Source organism: Chiroxiphia lanceolata, chromosome 2, assembly GCF_009829145.1.
Source record: "Chiroxiphia lanceolata isolate bChiLan1 chromosome 2, bChiLan1.pri, whole genome shotgun sequence".
NCBI classification, from domain to species: domain Eukaryota; kingdom Metazoa; phylum Chordata; class Aves; order Passeriformes; family Pipridae; genus Chiroxiphia; species Chiroxiphia lanceolata.
Window position 1 is genome coordinate 82,072,004 of NC_045638.1, and position 13,317 is coordinate 82,085,320.

General features: G+C 36.0%; 1 protein-coding gene across 6 annotated transcripts in view; it reads right to left on the reverse strand.

Annotated features, from left to right (window-relative positions):
- DEUP1 (deuterosome assembly protein 1) overlaps positions 1-13,317 on the reverse strand; it is a 42,114-nt gene that overhangs the window by 17,447 nt on the left and 11,350 nt on the right. For 5 of the 6 annotated variants that reach the window (XR_004355671.1, XM_032680932.1, XM_032680933.1 and 2 more), the window contains 6 exons: positions 12,322-12,456; positions 9,293-9,400; positions 7,941-8,015; positions 6,647-6,859; positions 1,859-2,004; positions 1,127-1,232 (listed from right to left, as the gene is read on the reverse strand). Coding sequence is in view for 5 of the 6 variants with exons in the window: in XM_032680932.1 (XP_032536823.1) it covers positions 1,127-1,232; positions 1,859-2,004; positions 6,647-6,859; positions 7,941-8,015; positions 9,293-9,400; positions 12,322-12,456 (783 nt within the window). In the remaining variant the exon portion in view is untranslated. The remainder of the gene's footprint in view (positions 1-1,126; positions 1,233-1,858; positions 2,005-6,646; positions 6,860-7,940; positions 8,016-9,292; positions 9,401-12,321; positions 12,457-13,317) is intronic. The other variant, XM_032680931.1, reaches the window with a different exon arrangement.

Sequence of the window (13,317 nt, forward strand, 5' to 3'; positions counted from 1 at the left end):
CTTTATGAGAATTTTTCCTGCCATTACATATAAAATTTAAGGTCAAACTTTCTGCACTATCTCCTGTACAGAGTTCTTCAAAGTATCAACACAAAGATTGTTTTCACAATCTTTCTACTACAACCAACAGTTTAGTGCTGATAGATTTTTTTATTGTCTAAGAAACAAAACTACAAACACCAGCCTAACAACTTGTGAACCCATTCCTTGCAGTACTGTACACAATGAGTAACAGATGGCATTTCATTTTTATTTATGGAAACTGCACAGAAATATTAGAATTTTAAACAAAAATATGTAAGTGCAAAAAACCTAAGAGCTTGATCATGACTGTCATGCCAAAATTCTTGCATCCAAGTCAGCTTCATCAAAACAGAGACATTCAAAACCCACTTGGATGCATTCCTGTGTAACCCACTCTAGGTGATCTTGCCTTGGCAGAGGTGTTGGATTACATGATCTCCAGAGGTCCCCTTCAACCCAAACAATTCTGTGATTCTGTGATTCTTGCTTACACTGCTACTCAGCAAAACCACGACATGCCTGTTAGATGAGTTCTGAGCATCCTCTACATTCAAAGTATTTTGGCCTGCCAAGGCATCCACCATTCCACAGTGCCATGCCACAGCTGCTTGCCACAGTGCTTCTGCAATGTGCAATGCAAGGTGATGCATGGTTCAAACTAAAGAGCACTGCCCTAGACTGCATAGCAGGTACCTGATTAAGCTTAGCCTTGCGTGGGTATCGCTGTACTAACTTGTATCAGTTGATGTGTTTGCATATCCTGAGACCACCTACAAGCTACAACTTACCTCCTATAGGCTATTAATTACTCATAGCCTTGCAGGCTTTATTAGTTGCATGGCATTATCTGAATCACAGTAATGCTTAGGCATGCTCTCTCCCATTATTTCAATGATGTAGGTAGTTACTGCACGGGAATCAGAATGTCAATTTTACATCTACATAACTACCTCCAGAAATGCAACCATATATGAAATCTTTTTCACATAAGAAACCTCCATGCTCTCCTAAGCCTACAGTGTATTCTCCTGCTCTCTTCTGCGTATCCACATACCCTCCTCTCTTCTAAAAATCCTACACTGCAGTTAAGATCTGGAAATACCTTGTTTAGCTCTTCTTGTTGGCGTTCTTGACTTTCTGCAAATAGTAATAACTCATTGTTTTTATTTTCTAGTTGCTCAGTAAGTTGAACACGAGGTGATTGATGCCTTTAAATAAGAAATAAACAAAACATGAAACAAGCAGAACATTCAGTACTCTTTACCCTACAGTATCCTCTCCACAGTGTAGTACTGTGGAACACCTGCTTGCTGATGAAAAAAAACAAACCACAACCAACATTTGGCCTAAACCAGGTGGGAGATGTCTAGAGGTTCAGGACACTGCAAGTACATACAGGAATAATCCTGAAAGCTCTTGTAGACTGGTATTTCATATAATCTCAAATGGCTAATGGCTACAGCAGATTAGATAAACCATAAAAACACAAACATTTTAGTCAAAGGAGGTCAGAGGGAGTCTTAATTGCACTATTTCCAAGGTGTTTTAATGCTGAGAAAATAAAAGACTGTAAACACATTGGTAGAAATATATGAAATGCCTTAATTTGTAAAGATCTCGGCATCATTACAGCCTTTTAACAGAGTCTGCATCCACTGCCTGAAATCTTGTCATATATAATTACCACTGAAAATGCTCAGCCTAAAATTGTTTAGGATCTGATATTTGAATCCAGAGTATCTTTTTAAACAAAGTTAATGTAAATAAAATGTAAGAAAAAAGTCATTAGCTCAGAAGTACTTGTTAATTTAAATATTGTTTTCAACATACATACTTTATTTGAATTTCCTGCATATCTTTGTACTCTCTGATTTTCAATAATTCTGTATGCAACTGCTGGCATTCCAGCTGCATCCTTCTCCAGAGACCATCCCGTGACTGCAGTTCATGTCTCATTTCTGAAAAGTCTGCCTCCATATTCTACAGAAACAAACAAATGCATAAACAGTTAAATAAAATTAGACAGCTTAAAATGCTATATTGGAACACATTGTATTCAAGACCTGCATCATTTAATGAACGGACATACATGATTTTAATTTCTGAAAAAGGTATTGCTTTCCTGTCAGTTCCCTTCTTCAGAAATCTCATCTAAAAATCAGATGCTGAATATTCTTTAGCTCTTGCAATGTTCCAATGCATCTGTTTCTGAAACTATCGTAGGAAACATCATTCAGAAGTTCTTTATTGTACTAAATGCATCTAAAATACATAGTCTGCTTGTTTTAGCAGCATCATAGAACGTGTTTCACATGCAGGAATTAGTGCCATAAGTAGCTTCCTTTTTTTTTCTTAACAGCATTTCCAAATTTATAAGCTTGAAAAGTACAATGCTATAGAAATCATCTCCAAAACTAGGTCCATCTGCATGGTGTTAATTACTTCTTTAAATGAACATCACAAAATGTTCAAAAAATCACAAAAAGATTTTTCTTAGGACTTGACGAATCATATCTCTGTTTTACTTCTAATTTCTGATTGATAATGTGATAGACAACCTGAAGACATGTTACATTTGGCATAATAAAATATGAACTTCAAAAAAAAAAATCAGAATTCCACAAAAAAAATGAAAACATACTAAAGATAAGGACTTGGAAATATAAACCACGAATAACAAAAGTAGCAATAATAATCAGTTCTTGCAATAATAATATCCAGAGAATATTTATTTCTTGTCACCTAAGATCAAAAAGCATGTTCCAGATTAAAAAAAGAGGATTTTTCCAAGGATGTTGATCCTTTACCTTTAAAACTGAAAACATTAGTATTTCTCATAATTTCTTAATTTTATTTGAACATAGTTTCTTTAAAAGCAAAAATAAAGCCAAGCCTCTAAAGTTTCAAAAGACAACTGGAATCCAGAAATGACACTGCAAGAAAGAACTTCAAAGGTTTATTTCCCTTAGAGCCTCATATGAGAATGACCTTCCTTTCAAGAAGCCTGTGGTTTTCTTCTGGCTGAAAGGGCTGCTGAAGACAGATATGAAGTGCTTTTACGTTGTTGGGGTTTTTTTTGCAAGGGCTGCATATATGGATTAATTCATCTTATCCTTTGTTGCATTAAGGCCAAGAGAGCTTTTTTAAACACTGAAATGCAAGTCGGGGCCTATGCAGGTGAAATAAAGCTTAATGAACTGTTAAAATTGTCTGCAAGACTTGCTTATTATCATCTTCATGACTTCAACATTCAAGAAATAGCCACAATTATTTTATAATATATGAACCTGGGAGACAGTTACCCTTCTGATTTCATTCTGGGGTGGATAAAGGAAATGAATTTTGCACAATTGTGTGGCAGAAGTCATATTGTCTGTAGTCATCATACATATTTACATAAATTGTATTTTCTTCTGTAAATTATAACAGTTGCAGGAAGAACAGCAGTCACAGCAGCAGCTGCAATAATAACTGAAACAGTCCTTCAGGTCGAGAGTTTCACCATTTCACATATCACTTAAAAATATATATATACACCACTTATTATTTTAGAAAATATTTATTGCATCCGGTTAAAACACCAAAATTAAAATTAATTTTGAATCAGAAAACTTTAGGTTTTGTTTAGAGAACATCAAATAAAATGCAACCTATAAAGAGTCTATTTCAAGCTGAAAATTTACAAAACCTTCTCTTTTCTTCTGTCAAAAGTTTTGCTTTGACTAACTTGGCACGCTTGATACCAAAACGAAACCTCAAAAATTTCCTGATCAGCTCTAGTTCTACTCCATGCTGTTTTGTGGTGGGTTGACCCACCACAGCACTCCACAGCCACTCTATCACTGCCCTCCCCAGCTGGACAGGGGAGAGACATGAGAGAAAGGCTTGTGGGTCAAGATAAGGGCAGGGAGAGATCAGTCACCAGTTACCGCCATGGGCAGAACAGACTCAACTTGGGGAAATTAATTTATTAACAATCAAATCAGAGCAGGATAATGAGAAATAAAAACTAAATCTTCTCAGGTGGAGGATTCTTTACACTCTTCCCCTGCTCCAGTGTGGGATCCCTCCCACAGGAGACAGTCCTCCACAAACTTTTCCAATGTGAGTCCTTCCCATGGGCTGCAGTTCTTCACGAACTGCTCCGGTGTGAGTCCCTTCCATGAGGTGCAGTTCTTCAGGAACAGGCTACTCCAGAGTGAGTCCCCCACTGTGGGGTTACAAATGCTGCCACAAAACCTGCTCCAGTGCGGACTCCACTCTCCATGGGGTCACACATCCTGCCAGGAGCTTGCGCCAGCGCAGGTTTCCTATGGTGCCACAGCCTCCTTTGGACATCCACCTACTCTGGCATGGGGTCCTCCAGGGGCTGCAGGTGGATCTCTGCTCCACCATGAGCCTCCCTGGGCTGCAGGGGCACATCTGCCTCACCATGGGCTGCACCATGGGCTGCAGGGGAATCTCTGCTCTGGCACCTGGAGCACCTCCTCCCCATCCTTCTTCACTGACTGTGGGTCTGCAGGGCTTTTTCTCTCACATGTTCTCGCTCCTTCCTCCTGACTGTGGCTGCACGGGGCTCTTTTCTTCCCTCCTTGAACATGTTATCCCCAAGGTGTTTGTGACTGATGGGCTTGGCCTTGCCCAGTGGTGGGTCCATCTTGGAGCCAGCTGGCACTTGTTCTGTCAGACACAGGGAAAGCTTCTAGCAGCTTCTCACAGAAGCCACCCCTGGAGCACCCCAACTACCAAACCCTTCCCAATGCCAACCCACTGTTCAACACATCATATGATGTGTTTCTATGTAAATTAGTGTCTAGCAGTTTAATGCAGACTTTTCAAGAACCAAGCCCCCTGTGTGATGTTTTCAGGCTACTTCCCATGTATGGCTGCAGATAAGTTTGTCAGATAATTCATAAGGTAGAGAAATATAATGCAGTGTCCATTTGGATTTTCTAAACTTTGTATTTTCTGTACAGCCAACAAACTGGTCTTCCATACATTTCACTTGATCACTTGCTAATTAATAGCATGAAAGAAGTATTTGGCAGCACAAATGAAATGGTCATAGACATAGAGGATATATGAGGCACAATAAATGTCTTGCTTTCATTGCCATCAGACTTCTTCACAACAGGATTCCCATCTACTGCTTCCTCCTTTACCTATATCATGTTCAGCTATTCCCATCCTCCACCTATCTCTCCTTCATGCAAACCTGCTTACTGTTTCTGGCTGACAGCAGCCCTCACACTTCCTTCTTTCTCATACAGACATTCCTAAAAAAGATATTTCCTCTGAGCTACCCCTTTTCACTATAAATTGACGTTACATCAGTGTTTACCTTATGCAGCTATTTCCAAATGCAGTTTTTCTAATACAGCAGTGTTCCACACCACCAACACAGTTATTCTGCAACTTTCTGCCCTTTAGGTAACAATGTTATGTACATCTATCTCCACTTCTACTTAAAACATCTTCAGTGCTTCCTACACCTCCTGTATTTTCTTCAGCATTCCAAAATTCCTCCTGTTTGAAGATTTTCTTAAAGGCTACAGCACATGACATCTACTGTCTCCATCTTACAGCATCTATCCGCTTGCTCCAAATGCCATGGTTGTTCCACTCTGTATTTTAGTACCACTGCTTTTGGTGGCAGGCTTTTTAACAGGCACCAAAACAGAGGTTTTGCTTGTATACCAATAACTTGTAAAAGGCAAAAGACTCAGTGAACTAGTGTGCAAATGACATGACTTGGCTGTTCAGACAACACCTGAAATTAACCTCTGCCACATATATGCTAATTCCCATAAAATTTATTGCATATGCTGTTATAACTCTGCAAGGCTGTCTATAAGCAGAAATGGATCTTTCTCCAGAAAGAGCTGAAGTTACTAGAGGCCATTCAATATATTACTGAACCTAGAAGTGCTTAAATAAATAAGCAAAAGCATAAATGATATATGCTACCAGACAAAAACAGCAACGAGAATCTCATTCCCGATCTGTTTCAAACACAGCCAGTAAAAAAGGCTGTAAAGATCTTGTATTATCTCAGTCTTGTCAGAACTCATATACCAAGACCAAAAGAAGAGGCACAAATGGCTGTTTTCATAGATCAGTGCTATGCAGAAAAACAGTGATCTGGGGTAAGGTAAAAACTAATGGTTCTTTACATGGAGAGCAACTTAAAAATTCATTGACTGCAAATCTCCCCTCAAAAATAACAAAGTATACTGCACACTTCTGTATATACTTATTTACTAGCTATATGGCACAGTGTGCAACAAGACATAAATCAGATAAAGAGATTTCATAGAAGTCATTTGAATACAAGGAACCAAGGGAACTAGGCTACATTCCTGGAGATGCTATGGATAGAGGAAAGCTATATAACTCTAGATAAACAAGAGAAGAAAAAATATACTACTACAAATCAAACCTATTTCTGATTTACTAAAAAAAAAAATCATACTGTTCACAGATCATTCCGTGTTCCTGCAAAGAATACACCTAATGTACAGATCTTTTATGTAGGCATCTCAATACAACTTTTAAAAGTATACTCCTAAGTAATTAATTTTCCAGCATTAATTCCATAGTCACCATGAAAAACTGTTACTACCTGGCACTGGTTTTGGTACACTTTTAGATCTTCACGGAGCTTCAGATTTTCCTCTTCGAGTTTATTCTTGTTCCTTGCTATTTCACTCACAGTTGCCTTTAGTTTTTCAATAATCAAATCATCCTTTTCACTTTCAGGCTGGGCATAGGTAATTACCTCTTCTTGATTTTTTTTCTTATCGTGTATTTGGAATTGATAATTCTGGGTCTGCTTCTATAAAACAAGAAAATATTTTAAATGAATTCAATAATTACATGTAAATTGCTAGGACCAAACCGTTGGTACTGAAATCATAAAGCTATTTACATCTTCACCAGTATTTGCTTAGAAAAGGTGGCACAATTGGAACAGTTTTAATTACTTCTCTAAAGGATACTTCCTTTTTTTTTGGTCTCATGTTCCTTGCCCTGAGTAAAAATATGTTTCAGAAACCTTCAAGGGCATAGAATTTTTTCAAGGATTTTTTCTCCTGTGCTGTGCATTTTCCTGGTACTTAATGTTAATGATCCTCAAATGTGAAAAAGGTGATTATGATGACCTACTCAAAGCAGTTGCCTATAGAAAATAATTTGAGAGAAATGTTCCTCTTTGATTCATTGAACTCAGTAGGAGTTGTGTGTGTGTGCGCCTCAGGATAGATATTAACCTTTGACTAGGGGGCTAGCATTACACAGTTCATGTATAAACAGCTCAGTTACTACAGGAACTGTACTTCTTTGAGATCATTATCCTTAAACCTGGGGAAGAATTATTTGCACATTCTGTAGAGTCTTACACTTCATTCAGTTTCTTGTGCTAATTAAAATCCTAAAACCAAAACTTCAGAAAATTGGTTTGGCCAGTATTTCTGAATTCACAGGCATTGTGAAGAAGCATAATTACTATGGTAACCGGTTTTGCTGTTTAAAAAACTGTCCACATGGGCCCCTCTACTGGGAGATTAACAAGCAGTACTAATCTTTCAGAAGACTGAAAATTAGTTGAAAAATGACAACAAAATATAATCTGAAAATCATATATCATGTGCAGACACCAAGCTGAGCAAGAAAATATATCGTAAAAATAAATAGGGTTACAAACACCATATTTCACTGACAAGGACTGCAAGAAGTCATGCTTTAGACAGCTTTTGATGTTATTGACTATGTTCCTGTAATTTGTGTTGGCTGAGAACCTAAGCAGAATGGACCATTGGCTGCATATCAAATAAAAAGCCAAAAGAAATTTGCAGTTTCATTCCTAGAGATAACAAATTAAGGTCCTTTTGACATCTAAGTTATGGACTCTGACATACCAAAGTGTCAATGCATCCTGAGAAAAATATAGTGCAAGACTCCAACTGGCGATCAGAGACCTCACAAAAGAGCAACTAGAGACAAAGACACAGGAACAACTGACACTTTTGAAACAGTTGAGGGGTAACAATCCATCAGAACAGATGTTCTGTTACAGCTGTGAAGAAAATTGTCTTCAAAGAAAGTTCACTCTTGGCAATGAAAGCCTCAACAGAAAAATGCGAATGATCGCTCTGAGTACTCTATTTTGACTTGTCTAACTGTATAATCAATATGTATCAGTCAATAGTTTTGTCTAGTCAAAGACTTGGGTTTTTAACACATTTGTATGGAAGTTCAATAGTTGGAATATAATTCTCTCAGCAGCTAAACCCAAAACTTAACTGTCATTCTTGGAACTCTGGATATGAGTAAAGAGTCTCATAGGAATCGTTAAGAAAAAGCTTCACTAGATTAAGATCCAATGAGCTTAGTAACAGTGGAAAAGGGAATTACCAGTCAGCAACATAATTGGCTTCCCCTTACTTAATTTTCAAGGTGTCTTGCGGCCCAGGTAGTTTGTGAGTTATTTTCTTTTTCATTTTTTTTAGTGCAAGATAGGTCATCAAGACATCATTAAATCAACATTTTGTTCTGGATTGGAAGGAATTAAAAAAATTAAAATATGCTGGATCAATAGGCTATATATAAAAACAGTAATGAGCAAATTGGTGAGTGAAAAAGAATCACAAAGTCAGCCAAGGACTGAATCATAACTAGAAAGCTGAAAAATATGTTAAAAAAAGGTTTAAGTGATCCAGCAAACAACTCCAAGAGTGATTCTGGAGTAGCATATGAAAATTCATTTTTCTACATAAACAGTATTAGTATATATTTATGATCTTCAAAAAAACAAAGGCTAACAGACTGGAAGGAACTTTGTATTTGAGTCAACATAGTCATGGCACGTACTACTGGGTAAGAAACTTTTTAAATAACTTGTCATAATCAATTGCATATCAGTAAATTGCACAGAAGATAAAAGTATCTCCACAATATACTTCAAAAGTAAAAAAGGAATATTCACTGGGTTTTGCAGGTTTTTTGTTGGTTTTTTTTTTTAGAAATGTTATTTTCATCATGATACTTATTCATCTTCTCATTTACATGAGAAAATTAAAGTAAAATAACTGTATGTATCATTAGATCTTCCAGTATGGGCCTGCCTTACCTAATGCAATATATTCACTACCAATATAGACATGCATTATCAGATTCACTCTGAGCTTCATTTTTTTAAATTAAGTTAAAATAAGTTCTAGCTGAGCAAACCATTCATTTTCTTCCTAGAGCAGGAAGGTAGGACTTTTACCTGAAATAAATTATATTTCTCGGACAATAATTTTTGTTGAGCATCCAAATAAACAGGATAATTTTGGCAGATTGTCCCATTCTTACCCCCTTCTCTCAATTTAAATTCCTGAAAGACAGAAAAACAAGACTAGAAAACATAGGGAAAATATCTCTTTTCCATAATCTAAATATTTTTGCAATTTGTATAGTTCTAAAAAAAAAGTTAAGTTTTTTAATTAATACATAATCTTTCCATAATTTTGGAAAGAAGAAAATAATAACAATTATATAAACCAGCCATTCAGTCATCCCCACCAGAAAAAAATCCAATCTTAAGGGATATTAATCTGACAAAAATGGATGATAAACATAATCCCTGAATAAAAATTATCAAATGTATTATAAAACTATATAAATTATAAAACATATAAAATATTTTAAACAATTGCTGTAGATATTAGACTATTACCATAATATATTCATTTTATTGGATGGTTGTTCCTGTGACTTTAAAGTTATATCAATATCAAGCAGAGTAATCAACAGGGAATCAAATCCTTAATATTCAGACACATGTTTTGAGTGCTTGCTTTTTGCCTTCTTATTTTTCTGTAACAGATGGGTCAGCAGCTACCTTGAATAAATTTTACTTCTTGCCCTCTTTGCAATGGCTGCTTTGGGTTCTGAGTTCACCTAGTTTAAACAAAAACCTGTTTAATTCTATTACATCAGATTTATCTAATACTGGTTTTGTATTTGCACTTACATTCATATTTATAGAGTATCTGAATTTGCTTTTAGATCATACCAGATCTTATATGTTCACAAATAGACTTTAAAGGCAGTATACTAAAAAATAAGCAGGAGAACTCCAGTTTAGAGCTGTTGCTCTTTTAGTTTGAAAAGTTAGCAAAATAACAGTGTAATCCTTTATACAGTGGAAACTAATAAACTGTTATGAGAATGTCCTTTTTCACAATGGAAATGTTGTTCCAAAAAGACAGATGATGTTTTATAATTAACCTAAACTGGCATATTCCCCAAATTTAAAAAATAAGATTTTTTTTCTACGGAAACAAAATTGAATGCTTTTCAACATAGATTAATACAAATCTTATTTCGTAGCTTTCCTAATATCTGCCTTGGCATTTAAAACAATAAATATCTTTCTATTTTATAAAACATGATACAAATGGAGTTTCAGATTACTTAATGAGAATATCAGATTCAAGGTCTTACTGCTGAGCTTAGTAAATTTTCAACACAGTAATTATTTCCTGAATACTAGAATTTGCTAAATATATTCCAAGCACTTATTTTTCATACTGCATAATTAATCAAATTACAGCATTGTCTTACATTATTTTCAAATTTTAATCTTGAATAAGGTTATTCTCAAATTAGCTCGATCAGACAGTTTCACAGCAGTGATATATTTAGACAATGATAGATGTATAGCCCATTTATTGTTCTTGTAGTAGCAGCTGTTGGCAGTTATGCTGCAGTCCAAATTGTAGTAGCTTTTCTGATGGTAAGAACTTCCATGTGGAAGAGACAGCAACATCATGGAGAACTACGATGTGCCTAGGATATCTGTGTAGGTACAGTCACCTGAAGGTTGCAGAAGTTAATCTTGTATCTTATAGAAGAACATAAAAGACAGACAAGTCCAAAATAAAGACCCTAAAACCTTGCTTAATTACAGTTAAAGTACAAAAGTACTTAAAATCTACTACAGCTTAATTTTTTGATCATAAATTCTCAGTGTCCACATCATCTGCATCATAAATCTACATCATAAACATGTAAATCTTCCCAATGCTTAGCAGCTAGGCAACTAGCTCTCACTTTCAATTGATATTCCTCTGCTTGCTTTGCCTGCAGTTTGGTAAGCACTCTAAGCATATACTACTTTATTATGCTCTTTACAGAGGATGGCCAGAGAAAGCACAAATTTTTTTTGTGATCTTCCTATGCTTCATCAGATTACAGGTTAGACTGTTCTTCCCATATGTGGAAGACAGTTTCATAATCCTTCCACACAGAATCTGAAGTAGAATCTTCTCATGTTCGTTTTCTACCCAACAAACACGTTATTTTTTAACAGGCTCTGGAATTCTTCCTTTTGAAGTTGCTTCACTTTGCACAGAATACCAGGAAATTTATTGGGTAAGCAAAAAAGAAGCAGCAAAAGTTAGTACAGCTAGAGATTATATCACTCAGTTATAAGAACTGAGACTGGATACCAGTTTCTGTACCAGTGAATGGAGCCAGAGAAGTATTTGGGGAGAAGCCACCACTTGCAGGCACACTCTCTATATGCCAGTTCTCTATGTTGCCTAACTTTTCTGCTGGTCCAATAAACATTTGATTACTCCACAGATTGTAAAGTGAACTGTAACTCTGAGAAGATAGGGCTGGGAATTATGATCAGAAATAACTATCATCCTATATCCAAGAACAGGTCCACTACAATCCATTCTGTGTCCAAAGGGATAGGAAATGTGACTGGATTCTGTTCTCAGCACCTATTAGCTAGTCCCCCAGTCAGTATGCTGGATTCTGTGGCATGTATTTTACGTGCTTAATCCTTCCTCAGGCATCACCTTGGGAAACCAGGCACTGAGGTCAAGGTTGTGGATTGTCTCAGCTACATGGGTGCTGTAAAGATTCATGTGCAACAAGCAGTTTTCCAAACCTAAATCTTTTTTTTCCACGTAACCCAACATGGTCAAGGTTGTCCTGAGGTTTATAAAACTTGAATTAATGGTAGGTATTATGTGACAGTACCCTGCCTATGTAAAAGCTCTGATGAGATCATATAATCCACATATACACATATACTAATCAGGAAAACAGTAACATTTATTTATAGTTACACTTAAAAAAAATTCATATTAATATTAAACTCTCTTGCATCTCTCTTGCCAAAGCAAGAAAATGATATAATTTTTTAGAATTATGAGAAAATTAAAGCTTACAACTATAAATCACAGATTAGTTCTAAAGGGATATTAAAATTAGAATATAATAACAAAGAATTCTTACCTCCAGTTTCTTGTATAAATTTCTTGGGTCAGACGATGTCACTAGGCTTTCCTCACACTCTTCTCTACTGTTGACCTTTTTGTGTTTTAACTGGTGTGACTGTAGCTTTTCATAACTATGTGTCAACTTTGAAAACTAAAAACAAAAGCAGAGTTGAACATGAAAAAATCTATCAAAGATGACCACATGGCCAAAGTTTTCTTTAAACTAGAAACACCAACTGCAGCTTAAGCATTCTAAATGTTTAATCAATGTAACAAAAAATCAATTAATAAAGTTAATCTATTATAGATGAACAAGACTAAGCTCTCACATAAATGTTAGTTAACATTTCAAATGGGTTCATTTGACAGCTACTTAACTCTGCTGAAGTTCTTCATAGCAGTTACCCATAGAGTCACTTCCTTTATAATGTTTATATGGAATGTTCTATACTTGTTTACTGCCATCTTGTGTTGACATATTTAAAGGATGCTTCACTAGTAAGAATGACAGATTATCATTAATGTACTTTAAACTTGCATGTTTCTTTCTTATAGTGAAAATTGTGGAAATGTTACATGTGTGATGATTGCATTCTGCTGGAATCGTTAATTACCACAGAGTGTCTCACAGAAGTAGACACTAAATAGACAAAAGACACTACCTACTGATCTTACCATGAAAACCCAGCTTAGGACTCAGAGGAGAGGAGGTAGAGGCAGAGAAGGGAAGGCACCAAGGGAAGTACCAGCCCCTTCAGAAAACAGCTAGTCTGATCAACAGTTCACTCTACTGCACAAGCAAAAGTTCTCTCTAGTGTCTGTTAACAGGTTTGATACAGAAAACTGACATTATCTGGTAGGGATATGTACATTTGTTTTTGGGAAAAAAAGCAAACCCAAGAATATTGACAAAGGAAACACTAAAAATATAGTTTTAAGGAAAGCTGAGCAAAAGAACTTTGTGAAGAATGTTGAGTAGAAAAGAACCTTATAACTACTGATCGTGTCTCTT